The sequence below is a fragment of the Plecotus auritus genome (genome assembly GCF_963455305.1).
Source record: "Plecotus auritus genome assembly, chromosome: 5".
In the NCBI taxonomy this organism is placed as follows: Eukaryota; Metazoa; Chordata; class Mammalia; order Chiroptera; family Vespertilionidae; genus Plecotus; species Plecotus auritus.
Window position 1 is genome coordinate 34004583 of NC_137776.1, and position 18150 is coordinate 34022732.

General features: G+C 46.1%; 1 protein-coding gene across 1 annotated transcript in view; it reads right to left on the minus strand.

The window, feature by feature from the left end:
- NGEF (neuronal guanine nucleotide exchange factor) overlaps nucleotides 1–18150 on the minus strand; it is a 95810-nt gene that overhangs the window by 66938 nt on the left and 10722 nt on the right. Inside the window, exons 2-3 of the mRNA XM_080669898.1 lie at nucleotides 5610–5949; nucleotides 1177–1291 (exon numbers count right to left, since the gene is read on the minus strand). Of these exons, the coding sequence (XP_080526024.1) occupies nucleotides 1177–1291; nucleotides 5610–5874 (380 nt within the window). The 5' untranslated portion in view covers nucleotides 5875–5949. The remainder of the gene's footprint in view (nucleotides 1–1176; nucleotides 1292–5609; nucleotides 5950–18150) is intronic.

Here is an 18150-nt window from a genome sequence, read left to right on the forward strand (position 1 = left end):
CCCTAACCTTCAATGCATTGATAATTAGGTTTAGATGAGGTCATGAGGGTGGGACCCACATAAAGAAAAAAAGAGAGAGCTTTCTTTCTCTGTCTGCCATGTGAAGACATAGTGGGAAGATGGCCATCTGCAAGCCAAAAAGAGAGCCCTCCCAAACACTACCATGGTAACACCTGATTGCTGCCACCTCCCCTGTATTCTTCTTCTTTCTTTCTTACTATGGAACCAATTTATTAGGGGGACAGAAACAGACCTGGTTTAAAGAATACATGCATTTCCTAGCTTCTCTTGTAGGTGTAGATGGCCTCCATGTGACCCAGTTTTGGCCAATGAAATATAAGCACCAATTGGTGGGTGGGCTTCAGGGAAGCTCCTTAAAAGGTCAGACTAGGCTGGCAAATGTTCTCTCTCCTTCTCCCCCCACTTCCCTGGCTTTCCTTTTCTCTTCTACCTGAACTGTGGCTGTGATGGCTGGAATCATCTGGTAATCATCTTGTTAGATTTCAGAGTAGAAACTAGAAGGAGCCTTGGCCTCTGAAGACATGAAAGAGCTGCGTCACAACCCTCCAGACTTCTTCTCACAAGAGCCAAATAGGCCTATGTCTTGTTCAGTTGTGTTATTTGGGTCTGTTGTTGTTGTTACAAGCAGCTAAATTTATTCCTAACCAATACAATACCCAAATGTCCAACAACAGGAGCATGATTAATAAATCACAATCCAATCATACTGTAGATTATTTTATAGCCACTACATGATTATGCATAAAAATATGTATTAACATGGAGCGGTGTTTGTGACATACCATTAAGTAATTTGCAAGACTGGATGTATAGTAAGATCCTATTTTATGAGGAGAAAATATGTGTAAGGAATATAGAAAATAAGACTTGAAGCCAATACAATAGATTAAAACCTCACTCAGTGGTGGTGATATAGTGATTTTTTTTTTCTGCTTCTCAATGTATGTAATATCTATAATTTCCTAGTTTTGTGACAGAAGAGTAAAAATGGGGTTATTTTTTAGAAAGAAACTTGTGGATTTTTAAAACATGAACAACTAAAAATTACCCTTTTTTTAAAAAACACAAGACACCCTTGTCTCCCACCAAGACTTTGCACAATGTCCCTGCTCCAGCTTGTCATGAACCAGCTCCTCATGACTCCCTGAATCTCACCTCATTCTCCTGGCTCCTGGGTCCGTTTGAGTTTCTATTGGCCAAAGGGGCGTTCTGCTCTGGGAGAAATTCAAGGCCGGGGGCTCTTTTACAGATTTTCCATTTTCCAGTGAATCTGTGACATTTAAGAAATGTTGGCAAGTTAGAAAATGTGTATTTCCCCTTTTCAGGCAATAGTCTCTGACTAGGTCAGTAACAACTATCACCCTAGCAGGGGAGGGAGGGGAAGTGAAGAGGGGTATCCTTCCTCTCACACCCCTGGGGGGAGAGGGGATGCAGCACACCTTGTGCTGTATTTGGTGACCATCTCTCTGAAAATTAGAATGACGATACAAGAAAGTTCATGTATCATGCACATATACACACACACATGGATATATACAAGTGCATACATACATACATGGAAGAAAGAATATTGGAGATGAGATTGTAAACTTAGAATTAGTGTCTTAGATGGCAATAAAACCATAACCTATGGTGTTATTGTTCCTACAGGACAAAATCATTTGCCACTTAATCTTTATGGACTTTACAATGTCCAAGTCAATCCTATCTAATAAAGAAGGAATATGCTAATTGACCCTCACACCATCGCAAATACAGTGGCACCCACAGCCAATAAGGAGGGAATATGTTAATTGACTGCCCTGCCCTCAAAGATAGCGGTGCCCACAGCCACAAGATGGCGACACCCAGTCCCCTCAGCCCCGCTGGGGTGGCAGGTGCACAGCAAGGCTGGGCCCCGCCTCTGCACGCCTGCCTCTGAGTCCCCCAGTTCCCTCAGCCCCCCAGCCGCCCAGGGCCAGCCCAAGGCGCAGGCAAGCCTCAGATGGCAGCTGCCCAGCCACCCAGGGCTGGCCCGAGGTGCAGGCAAGCCTCAGATGGTGGCTGCCCAGCTGCCCAGGGCTGCCTGAGGCTCAGGTAACCAGGACCAGCTGAGGCTTGCGCTGCTGGCAGTGGCAGCAGCAGAGGTGTGATGGGGCATTGCCTTCCCATAATCGCCGGGTTGCCTCCTGCCCCTGAGGGCTCCCGGACTGTGAGAGGGGGCAGGCTGGGCTGAGGGACCCTGCCCCTCCAGTGCATGAATTTTCATGCACTGGGCCTCTAGTATTAAATAATTTACTTTCTGCAGAGTGTCCAATCACCCATAGGGGGTTGTTCATCAGTGCTCTAGTGTGATTTCAAAGGGTGCCCATTTAGCAGATGAAACGGGGAATGTCCTCACCTCTTAGACCCAAATCACAAACTGTGAATCCAGAGTGCAAGTGTGTCTGCTTTTATTGTTAGGGAATTAGAAAGTGACTCACTTTTTTTTTTTTTTTTTTTTTTGGTAAATAAAAATCAAAACTGCTTCACATGTTTTCTTTTGTCATGCATTCATTTAGAACTGGGTTCATTTTTCCAGTTTTGTAGAAAAATAGACCAATCCATATGTCCCAGGAAGATGAGTAAGTCTCATGGCTAACTCATATTCCTAAAATTACTTAAGACAAAGACATATGTTTTACTCCCAAAGCACAGCATTTCCACAGCAGGCTGATGCCAGGAGGCTGTTAGTCTGCTCCCTGAGGGTGGAGTATAGGACACCATTTCTTCCCTTGGACTCTGGGTCAGGCATTGCTGGGCTGTCTTGGGGAGTTAACTCCTGGGATGAGGGTAGGCGTCGGAGGGGGCGGGGGAAGGGGCAGGAGGAGAGGGTGAAAAGAGGGAATCACTTTAAAAATAAAACGGTGAGTCTGCTGAAAATTTCTGGTCTGTACATACTAGTAAATGGCATCTTTGGGGCTGCTGCAGTCTACCCAGGCGCCAGCATTCTCCACTCGGCTTGGAGGCCACAAACTTGAGGCTCTTTCTCCAGTGACTCCATTTCCTTCTCCAGCCTCATCTCACACACAGCCCCATACCCACCTTCTCTCCTGCTCAGAAAGCCCCCACCCCTGACCCTAGGCAGCTATATAGCTCTTCCCCCTGATTTCATCCTATAACCCGTGCTGTCCAATGGGGCAGCCGCTAGCTATTACACACTTGAAATGTGGCTAGTGTGACTGAGGAAGTAGATTCTTCATTTTTAAAACTTAAATTAACTTAAATTTAAAAACTGGTACTCCAGTCAGTTATTTGAAAAATTTGAAGGATATTTGGAACAATCTGCGTATGTAAATCACTTTTCCAACTGTACATTTTATGAAATCTAAATCCCCATCAAGCCTTTCCAATGAAAATGAGAGGGGCGGTCAGTATAAACTACTCAACGGATTTCAAAGACATAGTGCAAAAAAAATTACAAAACACTTCACTACTAATTTTTATATTGATTATTGACTATGTGATGAAATAATAATATTTTGGATTTATTACATTAAGTAAAATGCATTATTAAAATGAATTTTACCCATTTCCTTTTACTTTATTAATGTTGTCACTGGAAAATTTAAAATGACATGTGGCTCGCATTATATTTCTCTTGGACAGAGCTGCTTTACCTGTTTCTCCATCTGCACAGGCTTTGGGACTAGAAGAATCTAAACTCCAGTTCAAGCTGCAGCTCACTAGCTGTGTACTTTGGGGTAAGTGTTTCAATCTTTCTGGGCCTCAGTTGCTCTTTTTAAAAAATCTGTAAAATGGGTATGGTAAGGACACCCTTGAAATGCCAGCCTGACATAGTAACTGTACCTATAAGTACCTATAAGTGCTTAGCCAGGTTGGCTCCCATTGTCTCTCTGGCCATGTCCTTACTCATCCTTTAAGACTCATCTTTCCTAATCCCACCAGAAGGGTCTAATTCTTTGCCTTTACCTCTCTTGTAAATTTTGACACATTGCTTGCCATCATTACAATCTTGTGAATTCCTCCTGGGCAGAGACTCCAACTTTCTTTGTAAGTTTTTAATTTATGGAAAATTTCCAACAAAAGTTGGGAGAGTAATATAATGAACCTCCACGACTGTTGTGTTTCAATCATTGTATTTCTCTTGCTGGCACGGTACTTGACATGTGACTTTGTTAGTGTTTTTGGCAGATGGCAAATAACGACAAATTCTATGCTATTCCTCCCATTAAGCAGTGTAGTCAGTTTCTCCATCTGCTTTTATCTGGGCTGATCCTGTGAGCTGCTTGGACCCAAAGAATGTGGTAGAAGTGACTGTGTAGGACCTCAGGCCAGGTCTCAAGGCCTGGTAGCTTCTACTCCTTCTCTCTGGGAAGCCTGTTGCTATGTGAACAAGCTCAAGCTAGCCTGTTGGAGGATGAGAGACCATATGGAACAGAGACAAGCAGTCCCCAGCTGAGTTCCCCCTTGGGCCAACCAGCTCACTAGCCACCAGAGGCCAGCAAGGCTTTCCTTAATCTTCCAAACCCAGATAAGCCACTAGCTGACTGCAAAGGTCAAAGTGGCCCAGACAGAGGAGCCACCCTACCAACCCCCAAAATCATCTTACCTAATAATAGACAAACATATAAATTGACCATACCTCTGCTATGCCCACAGCCAATCAGGAATGAGTATGCAAATTAACATATGCAGGCACAGAGCAGCTGGGAGGGGCAGGACGCCTGCTATGAGGGGAGGGGAGACAGCGGAGGGAGCTACAGGAGCCGTGCTCTGGCCGGGAGTGAAGACTGCTGGCTCCCGGGCAGCCGGGAGCAAAGCCAGGGGAAGGAAGGCCTATTCTTGCACGAATATCATGCAACGGGCCTCTAGTGAGAAATAATAAACATTGTTTTGTCCCTGTGACTTGAGGGTGGTTTATCATGTAGCAGAAGACTACCGGATAGAGTTTAAGTAAGGAGTCATTGATTGAGTTAATGAAGCCACTGGATTTAACACAGGGGTTGCCATACTGTCCGTTTAGTGGCAGCTGCCACCCCCCAGGGACAACACCAGCATGCTGCCCACTCAGCCATGTGAACCAGTCACAAGGAAGGGAGTCCGTAGCTCTCACACCCCCATTTGTAAATGTTGCTGAACTTTATTCTGCTTAACAAACAGTCTTTGAGCAGATAAAACTGTGCAAAAACTGGATTAAAAGATTAAGGGTTCCTGCTGCAAACTCTTCTCAAGGTATTAATCTCACGTATTTTCAGAACAGCAGAAACTCTGGTGACAGTGAAAAGACAGGACAGAGCCTCATGCTCCCAGATGTCTCCAAACATAGATAGCTCCAAGACTCCCTCCAGGGGTGTTTTGTTGGGTCCTAAAACCAAACACCTTTTAAAAATTTATTGTATCATTTGGGTCAACACTTTCTCCTGAAGTATTCACATCATCCTATTGGGGGTATTTGAATTCTTTAGATAATGGCTTCAAAATGTTGGACCTATCCTTGATCATTTTCATTGCCTCTTATGCTCCTTTCCTTTAATTGGGGCTGCTCAGCCCTGGTGATTCCAGCTGGATGTCAAGGAACAGCTGTGACAGCTGTCCCTCGTACTGACCTGCCAGGTGCCCAGCGTTTGGCTCGGGAGTGTCTCTGGCTTTGCCTTTGCTTCTGCATCTCATGGTGCGATTGAAGATGGAGTTTCTCTGAATTGGGTTGTAGTAACTGGGTTCTTTGTCTTGGATCGGGTCGGCTTGGGGCATTTTCTCTTCTTCTGAGAGTAAATCAGGTCTCCCCTTGGATGGTCCATTAGCAATTTCCCATGGACCATCCGCTGATTTTTTCTGGGGCTTTTCCAAGTGGTCAAAGTCCTTGGTCTCCATGGAAATAGAGCTGGTTGTTTCTCAATAGAACGACGGGAGATCAATAAGCTCCCCAAACTTCACCAGTTTTGAGTCCTTTAGAATGGAAAGAGAACAGTTATTTTCAGTTAGGATCATCAGGTTAACCATTCCACTCAGGGTATGTTTTCCACTCCTATTCAGATTTGATGAAATTTGGGATAATTTGCACATCCTGGGGGCTGCATCTTTGTCAATGAAAATTACAGTTTAAACCACTGCAATTTGGATGCATTCATGTATCATTTTATAATTGAGGCTTGTTTATTCTATTCATAGGATGCACTTTGGGGGAAAATGCTTAGAGTGGCTTGTAAAACTAATTTTCAAGTAAACATTTTCGGAATAATTCAAGAGAAAAGGAATAGCAAAAAACAAGGAGGGGAACTCCAGGAAGCCAACGCCAGGGAAAGGAAGCTGTGCAGACACGAAAGGAAAGAGTTCTGGGAAGAACTGAAAGGGCTGTCGGTGAGGGACAGGTCCTGCCACCCCAGTCGGCAAGAGGATGTGGTTACCGTAAAAGCAAAATTGTTCTTGGGCCACACAGTAGAATGAGAGAGAGTGAGAGGTTTCTGTTCTGGCCAAATGACTGGGGGACCCCTTGCCCCGAGTTCAGATAGTGGCTGAGCGAACAGGCAGAGAGCACCCAGGAGGGAGGAGGTCAAAATCATCACATATCTGCTCTCTGGAGCCTGAGGAGGGGATTGGCTGTGGACAGGAGAGGGTGAACTTCAGCTTGGAATTCAGAGCTGTCCAAAGGTGCAGTGGCTGCTTTGGGGGTCAGTGAATTTCCCATCACCGGAGGTGTCCAGGCAGGGCCATGGGGAATTTAGGATTTAATGGTTACTACATCTCCTCCTCTCTCCTTTCCCTTGCTCTCTATGCCTCCCATCAGGGTTGACTCTGATTCTGATACTGAGGCTGTTTTCAGCTGAGAGCTGGTCTGGGGGCAGCAAGTGGGCAGGGGTCCTGTGGTGATGGCGGGGTTGGGGGGCGGGCAATGTAGGAGTTAATTGTGGGTTGTGGCTGGTCTGTGGAGGTCTCTGAACCAGGTCAGGGAGTTCCTGACACATCTTTGATGACCATGAATGAGGAGGTGGCAGGATCCCGGAACTCTGGGCAGGCTGGGCTGAGGGGCCGAGGCCAGAGGGCCGGTATCACACTAGTATCACCCAGGTGTGGCAGGTGAGTGCCTAAGCCAGGGTGGAGGTGGGGCTGGGGACCTTGTGCCAGAGGAATGACAGGATCAGTGAGTCACAGTGGTTTGTGGAGGAGCAAGGAGGGGCTGTCCCAATGTCGGGTGGTGGCCAGGGTGACTGGGCAGGCCACTGCCACGCACTGCCAGTCAGGGAAGTGGGAGCAAAGCTGGCTTGGGATTGGAGCATGGGGACGTGCAGGTGGAAAGCCACCCAGCAGAGTCTGCAGTGGGAAGTCCTAGACTGAAGCTGACTGACTGTTACAAACAGGGCAACTTCCTGCTCTGACCACAGCATCTAGAAAACCTCCCTGAAGTAGCCACGAACATGACTGCCTTTTGGCATTTAAGGTTATCATAACCATTATCATCGCCATTTTGATTTTAGGCTGCTTTAAAAAAAAAAATTCAGGTATAATTTACACCCAGTAGAACTTGCCCTTGATGGTGTCCAGGTCTTTGAGATATGACGAACACATACAGTTCACGTAACCAGCACCACTCCTTCTCCCCAAAGTTCCCAGGTGTCCTGCTGTAGCCAGCCCTTCCCCATCCCTTGGGTTGGCGTGATGTCTTTCAGATTCAGCCCAGTGTATCGTGCTGATGGCCAGTGTTGACCGTGCGGTACTATGAACTCATGGAGGCCTGTGCAATGTATTGTGAAGGGCACTGGGCTGGGAGTGAAGGGACTGGGTTTGAATCCCCATATCCTGCTGCCTGTAATCACTTATTTAACTTGAAGTCAGGGCCTCATTTTCCGCCCAGGAAACATGGGATGGGGGTGGGGGGTGGGGTGGGGGAGGGATGTCTCTGAGCTCCATAGCTGTCTCTCAAATTCTGTGATCAAAGGCAACTCAGAGAGCCCACAGAGGGACTGTCTAGAGAGGGCCCTGGGGACTGCCCTCAGACCTTCTCTATCATTTTCTTTAAATGAGTGGGCTCTGAAACCTTGAGAAAATGTATTCCAAATCATACCATTTTAAAGGCCGTTACACACACAGACACACAAAGAATTTGTGAAACTCTCTGAAAAACAACTCTAATTCCACCTCAATTATTGCCTATTTCAGGCAAATGTGTTCTAAATCTGAAATATTTTTTTTATAATTGCTCCATTTCTTCTATATCCATTAACTGCTGGAAGCCAGACAGCCCTACCCCAAATCTCCTAATATTTTTCTGAAACTCCTTGGGAGCTTTAAGCCCATGTGTTTCTGTTCCATGGAGCTTCAGGGTGGAAGTCCATAGAGTCAGCCTTGTGATTGGAAGGGGGAGGGCCGATGGCAAAGTGGCATCGGCATACCATTCATTCATTCGCTACTCACACAACAAGCTTGGCTGGCTTATTGTCCATGTCTGTGTCCCACATCTGCCCACATTCCCTCGTTAGGACACTCCGAAAGGGCAGGGCTTAGTCTGTTTTGTTCCCTGCGTCCCTGGTGCCAGGCACACACAGCACTCTGTAAACGGGTTCACTCCAGGAGGCAGATGTGTCAATCGCCCCCATCTTACAGATGAGGGAGCTGCGGGACCCGGAGCTCTGGTAACTTGCCCAGGATCACGCAGCTGGCAAAGGGTAAAGCTGGAATCACACCTCATCGGTCTGACTTGTTTGTTGGGGGAAACTGAGACGCATGGGATGTGGTCAGAAGACGCTGTTATAAACACTGGCTGAAGACTGCCTGGGTGAATCAGGCAGAAGCAGGGTTCTAGGCTGCTCTCTCAGTCCTAGCTATGTGGCTTTGGGCATAGGGGCCAGGAGTGACTATTAAACCTCCTGGGGCTGGGCTGAGGGCCAGGGACCTCCCTGCATGAGTCAGTGGCAGTCTGGGAGGTCAGGACACATGAGAGAAGGTGGTGGGGAGGAGAGGGAAGCTGCCACAAACCCAGCTCTGGCAATCCAAGCCAGCTGCTTGGGGTGGGGGGACAATGGCGATGTGGGCACAAGGTGGTATGTGTCTTCAGGTAGGAGGCCCAGGGCAATGCGACTGTGGGGTATATTAGCCATCCAGCTGGGGGATGGGAGCATGGTTCAGAAATGTGGCCTGAAAATCACCTTAGCTGTGAATGTGACATCAGGAAGGGCTTGAATACCTGCAGGCAGGTCTCCATGGCAAGATGGGCCCCCTAAGAGGGAGGCAAGCCTGGATGATCCCAAGTCACCTGCATCATTTCAGCTTTCACTCCTGCTCCTAGCATTGGTACCTTAGACTCCTCCCGGGTAAAAGGCAGTGTTTATGAGGGCTGTAAACAACAAAGTCTTTAAAAAAAAGGCGGGGGTGGGGGAGGGCGGGGGGAGCTGCAGAGGAGAAATTTAGGTAGCAGAGGGGAAAACAGATGAAGTTTCTGGTTTGGGAGGAAAGCCCCAGCAAGGAATGGAGCTCGGAGAGCTGCCCCGGTGGTGCTCTGCTGTGGGGAGACCTGTGTTGTGAGAATCATGTGACCACTGGGCAAAAGGATGACAGCCGGTGCCCTGTCCCGGAGATGCCCTGGGGACATTTTGGTGTTCTCAGCACGAACAAAAGAGGAAAGAAATGGGATACCCAAAGAAAGGGAGAGAATCCCAAAAGAATTTGAAGTGGAAATTCGAAAATTGGGGAGCAAGGGTGGAGAGGGACAGTATCAAAAAGGCAGCAGAAGGGGAATTCAGGGCAAGGCCCAGACCCCCGCTGGCTCTCAACATTGGGGTGAAACCCCACCTGCATCATGGCCATGTGGGGACAGCATTGGCTTCAGGAAAGGGGAGGAGGGGGTTCCCAGCTGAGGGAAGGGGTGGGGGTCCTTGTTGAACCCAGACTGTGGCAGATTGCAGAAAGTGACTTGCTTGGTGCCTAAAGGGCTGGATGGAGATTCTCTCCCAGTGAGTAGGAAAGAGGACTGTACAGAAATAACTGAGTGGGGAGGGCAGGGGGTGGAGTGAGTAAAGGGGGAGGGGCTTCTGGGTTCAGCAGGGTGTCTAGAGAGAGGAAGTCTGAGCCGAGGCCTGAAGGCGGCCAGAGAGCCAGCCCAGGAGGCAAAGTTCCAAACTGATTTGTCTGTTGGCTTCTGTTCAAGAGGGAGAAAAGTAAACATGAGCTCCAGACGGTTTTCCTTCAGGCTGTTGATACACTGAGAAAGGAAGTGGGATCTGAGGGAGAAGTTGGGCCTGAGATCAGAGGGGGAGCCGCATTTGGCAGGAAGCTGGACTTGAAAATGGCCCATTGTGACGAGGTCCAAACTAGCCAGAATGCAACCTGGAAGGCTGACTACTAATTACAGTAATAGCTCAAGGAGCACGGACTTAATAATAGTTTCTAATCCCAACAACATCTCTTTAGAGGTGAGAGCGCTCTAACATGGTGAGATAGGGCCAGGCGGCTGCTGAGATCCAGCTGGAGGAGTCGGGGCCTGCAGACGCTGGAGCCACCCTCTCCCCGCCATGTGGTGCCACGAGCAGTTATACATCCTGGCAGGCTGGGTTGGACACAGTGACAAAATTCATCCATAAGACAAAATAGACTGTGATGGATCAAGTGTGAACAGCCCCCTTTCCTGACGATGCAATAGAAATCGGTGAAATTAATTTTAAACCAGGGAACTAGACAGTGGTAGAGAGGGGCTGAGCACATTTCTTTTTTTCAGGAAGATATTCCGATGCCAGAGAGTGGTGGCATATACACTACATTTATCTATTTTTATATATAATTTGCAACAGGAAGAAAGCCTGCAAGGAAGGAAGAAATCAGAGGCTCAAAGAACAAACTAGATATTCCTGTTGGCAAAATGGTCAGTGCCAAGCACAGGGAGAGGAGGGACCATGAGCGGAGCATAAATCGCAGAAGGCAGAGCACGCTGGAGGCATGTTGTCGCCGGGGATGGAGGAAGGAGAGGTCATCTGAAGGCACTCCAGGTGATGGCGGGCATAGGGAGGGCAGAGAGACTTTAACAACAGGACCTTCCCCAGGAACCTCATGTCTCATAAGAGGAATGAAAATCCAAAACACACTGAGTTCCTTTTTCACTTAACACATTGGCCAAAAAACAGAAGCTTGAAAGGTGATTGGTGAAGCTGAGGGGCAACAGGCAGCCCACCCCCCACCCCCATCAACGTCTATCATAGTGAAAACAACTATACTTTAGCCCAGCAATGTCATCGGCAAGACGTTGGTCCACAGATCTGCTTGCACACGTGGGGAGTGAGTGGTCTGTGGGCAGGTGACGCAAGTAATCCTCTCTGCCAGAATTGGTAACACCAATTAGACCATTCTAAACGTTTCCACAAATGGAATAAAATGCAGATGTAAAAGCAAGAAAAAGGAAGCTCTATATAGTGATTAAGGAAGGATTCTAGGATAGCTCAAGATTAAAAGAAAAACAAGGATAGAAGAGTATGTATTATGTTTCCATCAGTAAACAAGGAGAAAATGTATTCAAATTTATTTGGATGTGCCTAAAAAATTGTGAAAGAAGTTAAAAGAAATTAGTTACATATATACACATATATTTTTAAAATTATTGTGTAAAACCTAAGCAGATGGAGAGTAAGATTGGGAGGGAAAGAGACTTTAAATTAACATACTTTTTAATATATTTTTTATTTTTCAAAAGTCATGCAATGTATTAAGCTATTCAAAAATAAATAGGTAAATCTCTTGAAAAAGTTGAGTAGGACAGAATCTTCAGTAAGGAAATGAATCACGTCTAAAAACTGAAAGAGAGAAGTTATGTGAAATGACCAAGAAGCCCCAAGGGCCCTACTGGCATCAGTGAAGTGAGTTTAGCCAGGAAAACCGAGAGCCATGAATTGGAAAAAGAAAGCTATGTTGTTTATATTTTCAAAAATCAAGATTCCCTCCTGCACCAAATCAGATAGAAATAAGAATAAGCTGTTAAATGAGGTGTTTTAATTCCCTGATTAAAATGTTCTCAGAGTGATTTAAATAAAACAGAGGCAATTTAATAATCATGAGGCAGTCTTAATACAATATAACACATCAGTGGGTTAGCGACAAAATTAAATACCAATCTTCAGGAAAGACCTTTAAAAGTGAGACTGGAAGAAAACTCATAATGATAAAGAGTACTGTGCACATCACAAATACAGGGATGCTGGACTCTCTGAACGAGATCCTGCTCTCATTATTATTAACATGTTTCTCGGGCTTTAGCCAACATAATGAGACATAAAGCAAGTGTTATCAGAAAGGAAGATGAACTAATCACAATTTGCAGCTGATAGGATTTGAATGCCTAGAAAATCCAAAAGAACCAATTGAGACTATCAGAATATAAAGAATTCAGCCCAGGCCCAGAATAAGGTAGACTTACTACATGTCAACAATAGCAAGAAAGTAGAAAGTAGTAGTAACAAACCCAGAAAACACGGGGTAACCATGTGAATAAACAAACACCTTAAATAAAGGAAAAACTTGAGAGAGGGAAGGAGACTTGCATGTTTAGAGCGGTGTGGGTGGGTTTTTCTTGGATGGCGAAAATTAAATATATATTAATTCTTCCCAAGTTAATATATAGTTTTAGTGCTATTTCAATTTAAAAATTCCAATGAAAAAACTCACTGGAATGTTTTGATAAAACGATTTTTAAGTTCATTTGCAGGCACTTTGGAAAACAGTTTGGCGGTTCCTCAAAAGGCTAACCATAGAATGACTTAGCAGTTCCATTCCTAAGTATATTCCCAAGAGAAATAAAAATATGTGTCCACACAAAAAGTTGCACATGAATGTTCATAGTAACATTATTCATAATAGGCAAAAAGTGGAACAACCCGAATGTCTAATAACTGATGAATGAGTAAGTAAACTGGAGTGTATCCATGCAATGAAGCATTACTCAGTCCTAAAAAGGAATTAAGCATTGACATGTGCTACAATATAAGGGAGCCCTGAAAGCACTTTGCTAAGTAAAGAAAGCCAGTCCCAAAGGACCGCATAGTGTATGATTTCATTTGTACGAACTGCCCAGAACAGGCAAACCCATAGAGGCGGAAAGTAGATTAGCGGTTGCCTAGGGCTGGAAGGGTTATGGGGAGTGAGAGTCTGCTAATGGGGACAAGATTTTCTTTTGGTGAGATGCTGGCAGTGTCCTAAAATTGGTAGTGGTGATGGTTGCACTACTCTGTGAACATATTAAAAACCATTGGATGTATACTCTAAAAGGGTGAATTGTTAGAATGTGAATTATATCTCCATAAAGTTGTTATTATGAAAAAGGAGGGGTAGCAATAACACTTTGGAATATTGGTTCGCAGTTTGGGAAAAATATCAGTTTAGATCCTCAAAGTAAATTCCCTAAATAAACTCCAAAGGAATTAAAGCATTAAATATTTTATTCAGACTATAGAGCATTCTAAAGAATGTTTTTCCTATGGTTTTATTACTTTTTCCTCCCATTAAACAATGTTTTGTGGGATGTTCTATTTCAATGAGGTAGGGTGTATGGATTCACTTTTTTTGTTTATATATATATTTGATTTTTTACACTGGGGATGTGCTTGCAACCAAGGTACATGCCCTTGACTGGAATCGAACCTGGGACCCTTCAGTCCATAGGCCGACCCTCTATCCACTGAGCCAAACTGGTCAGGACTAGATTCACTTTTAATCTACACTAATAAAAGAGAAAGATGCAAATTGACTGTACCTTCGTGACACCCACCAGCCAATCAGGAGTGAGTATGCAAATTAACCCAACAAAGATGGCGGCTTAATTTGCATACACAGGCGCCGAGTGGCCAGGGGCAGGATGCTTGCGTCATCGCCATGGTGACAGTGCAGGCGTTCCACATCACCCCAGCCACTCCGGGCCTCTGGGCAGCGTGGGAAGGCAGAAAGGCGGCTCTGGGCCAGAGCAAAGGTGGTGCCGGCAGCCAGGGGAAGAAAGGCCCATTCTTGTACGAATCTTCGTGCATCGGGCCTCTAGTATTTGGATAATATTCTACAGTAGGTCCTCAGCTTACTACAGAGATTTGTTCCTACAGCGCAATGTAATGCGATTTTCGCCATAAGTCAGAACCCACCTTCATAAGCACCTACGTCACTCACGTGGAGCACATACACAGCAGTAATGAAGTGAAACCGTAAAAAAAATTTAAAAGAAAGATAATAATTCCTGACCTTCACTTGTGGTAAATAAATAATAAAAAACATAAAGCACATATGTACATACTTCGAAATGATGGAACTTTTTTTTTTAATAAATAAACTAGAGACCTGGTGCATGAAATTCATGCATTAGGGGTTTTCCCTCAGCCCAGCCTGCACCCTCTCCAATCTGGGACCCCTTGGGGGATGTCCGACTGCCGGTTTAGGGATCGGACATCCCTCTCACAATCCGGGACCGCTGGCTCCTAACCACTCGCCTGCCTGGCTGCCTGATTGTCCCTAACCACTCTGCCTGCCAGCCTGATAGCCTCCTAACCACTCCCCTGCCAGCCTGATTGACACCTAACTGCTCCCCTGCCAGCCCAATCACCCCCAACTGCCCTCCCTTGCAGGCCTGGTCGCCCCCAAATGACCTCCCCTGCAGGCCTGGTCGTCCCCAACTGCCCTTCCCTGACTGCCATCTTATGACAATGTGGGGGCGGCCATCTTGTGACGACGTGGGGTGGCCATCTTGTGGTGGTCATCTTGTGACGATGTGGGGGCGGCCATCTTGTGACGCAAGCACGTGGGGGTCAATTTGCATATTATCTCTTTATTATATAGGATGGGAGATGGTGACGCAACCATGAAACAACGTACATCGAGTCTGATGTAACCCAAGGACTGCCTGTATAATACGTCATTTAGAGTTCCATTATTTTATCTTATTTGTTTCCATTGTCTCTTTTAATGTGCATGTAAGTTAGGTTCTGTTGTAAGAAGAGACAATCATTCAGGGAAAGGAGCCTGAAAAAAAGACAGGAAGTCTAGACTAGGCCAAGGCACTCTGGGGACCAGCCCCTCCACCTCTCTTGGGATAAAAAAAAATAGGACATTTTAAGAAGGAATTAAATGGTTCCCAAATCTTTCCAGAGGACCCTGGGGAAGCAGTACAGGTGTTTAGAACTGGAGGGTAGAGCCAAGCAAGCATGGGCTGTCAACCCTGCACCCTCCTTACTGATTACATGAGCTGGGCATGTGGCTTTCTCTTGGGACCCCATGCTCCTCAACTGTCATGTAGGGTGCACAAGCATTACCTAAGTACTCGATTCATGGTAGCTGTTTGTGCATTATTGTGCAAATTAATACACAGTGATAACATTTCCATCTATAAATATAATGCGTTTATTCTTATATTTCACTTATTCAACACAGCATAAATTAAAAAGAGGACAAAAGAAAGAAGAATAAAAAGGTGGGGCCATAAAACTCAATGGGTTAGAGAAAGCACTCAGATGGTATTTTTTCTAATAAATAATTATAAACATTTAAAAAGTAAAACAAAAACAAATTCAATGGGGGATAAAGTTAAAAAAATTTCTATTATAAAGTCTTGCTATGGATGGGCCCAAATCGCCCCTGAGCTTCCTAGCAGCCAATGTGGAAAGGGAAATGTGTCAGTGACCCATTCTATTGTGTTCAGGGATAAAAATCACCAGTCGCTCAGGAGAAAATATGCTAGTAGTTAGTGCTAAGGTTGGCTAAGGGATTTCTCTTCTGGGGTTTTGTGGAAGTGCAGTGCAGTGATTTTCAAACTTTTAAGAGCTTATTAAATATATGGATTCCTGAACCCCATGCCCAGAATTTGGACTAAGGCTGAAGTGGGTCCCAGGAACATGCATTTTAGAGAGTGTCCCTCCCAGGTGATGCACAGACCCGTCTACTCGTTCTATTAGGTGGTCTCTCTCCTGAACACAAGGCTCGTACACGCTCATGCAAACAGTTATCTGAAGACTCTTCCTCTGTGCCCTTCATTGTAGACTGATGGCTTCACACAAGATACAACCAGCAGAAGTCACTTTACAGGTGACACCATGCAGGCTTCTGCCTGACAGCGGGGATTTCAGAGGGGACGTGGACTCTGCATCTTCCTCTCGGTGGAGGGTTTGATAAATGTTTGGTTAGGACCATCATGAGATTGAGCTCCTAGATGGCTCATATAGATATGGCTCATCTGTGTTGCCTGCTAACCACCTGCCTGGAGTAGACTAGGGCAGTGGTCGGCAAACTGCAGCTCACGAGCCGCGGTTTGCCGCTCTGTTGACTAATGAGTTTGCCAACCACTGGACTAGGGGGTTGGGGAGGGTGAACAGCCCTAAGAAAAATCCAGGAGGACCAAGATTATCTCATTAAGAACATTGTTTTGACTGTAGATAGGGGATGGAGCCACAGAGCTCAGTTCTAGGATGTCAAGGGCCTGAACCGTCTACCCTGGAAAATTCCTTGGCAGGTGAGGCGAGATTCTTCTTTTGGCTTTCAACTCAACCCCCACCTCCCCCACCGCCCGCCACCAGCAGAGTAAAACATCCACAGAGTGTTGTCTTGTGCAATATTATTTCCTGGTGTCCCCTCCAAGATAAACTCTCTGTAATATCCACCAAAGCAACTGAATGAGGCCTCTTGTTCTCTGTAATTGTATCTACAAACCAGGGAAGAAGTGGGAACAGCAGCTTTTACCAAAAATGGCGACATGATTTTAGATGGGATGACCAACAGCTCTTCTTTCTTGCTTTCATTAGCCGCCATCTGTTGAGGCCACTTTTAGGTCGAGTTCATGAAACCCTTTTGGCCAAGGATGAAAGAATGCCTAACTTTTTACTCTCTGGAGCAGGGGCACAGACCCCTAGGTCTTTCCCACATGATTTCAACCACTTATTAGGCTACGCAATGAAGAGGGAGCTGGCACTTCTATTTTACCCTTTCATGTAGTAAAAAAAAATTTTTTTAATTAAGTTTATAAAATACTTAAGTGTCCATATCTTGAGTGCTAAATGTTGATACACTGTGTAACAGCATCCAGCCCCAGAAAGAGCATCTCCAGTACTCCAGAAAGCCTCTGTGTGCCTTTCCCTCCCTGGCCCAAGGGTAGCTTCTGACTTCCAACAGCAGAGATTAGTTTTGCCTGTGTTGGTACTTGATGTAAATGGAATCTTTTAGAATGTTCTCTTTTGTGTCTGACTTCTTCCCAAGACATCAGGCTTGTAAGATCCATCCATGCTGTTCCATACTATTCCATGCTCTTCTGCACTGTTCCATGCTAGTCCACATTGCTCCATGCTGTTCCACGTTGTTCAGTGCTATTCCATGCTGTTGCAGGCTGTTCCACATTGTTGTACAGTTTGTTCCCATTCATCGAAAAGAATGGTCCTCTCCCTGGAGTGGGTTTCAGAACCACCTGCAGAGTTTAAAGCACAGATTGCTGAGCTCCACCCTCGGAGTGTCTGATGCAGGAGGCCTGGGTTGGACCCGGCAATTTGTATTTCTAACAGATTCTCAGCTGCTGCTGTTACTGCTGGTCTGGGGACCACGCCATGACGACCGCTTCTGTAGTCTGGCAAACTCCCTTTCCTTTGGGAAAGGCATCTAGGCTTGTCATCATGGTTGCTTCCAGAACCGCCGAGGGACAACACTGACCCGCAGGCCTGGTGCAGGGATGGGCAGTGTGGAGGCCATGTCCCGGGTGGGGGAGGACCAGACCCTGTCCTAAGCTGACGCCGGCCTCTGTTGGTCAGCGCGGGTCAGAGGGAGGGTTTAGCTCCTGGGCCGTCCTCTTCCTGACAGGGACTCCTGCACTTTGAATCCTTGGGGCTTCTGAGCTGGGCACATCTGAGCCCGGCTTTCTGTCTCCTTCAGGAGTGGGTAGGATCTGGTGGAAATTTCCGGAACATAAACTAGTTCCCAGAGTCCTGCTGCATGCACATAGCACCAATCAGCTCCTTCCCTCCCCCACGCCTGATGCTGTCACCCACTGGACACCCGGCCACCTCCAGCCCTCAGAGGGGCTCTGGTGAAGGCTCACTCGCTCCTCCTCATTCCAATATCTGTTTCCCAGGCTTCAGATGCGTGTGAGCCACCAGCCTCTCCATTGCCTCCTGCGTCCCTGCTAATGTATCACGTCCCCTCCTCCCTCAGTCTCTGTCCTCC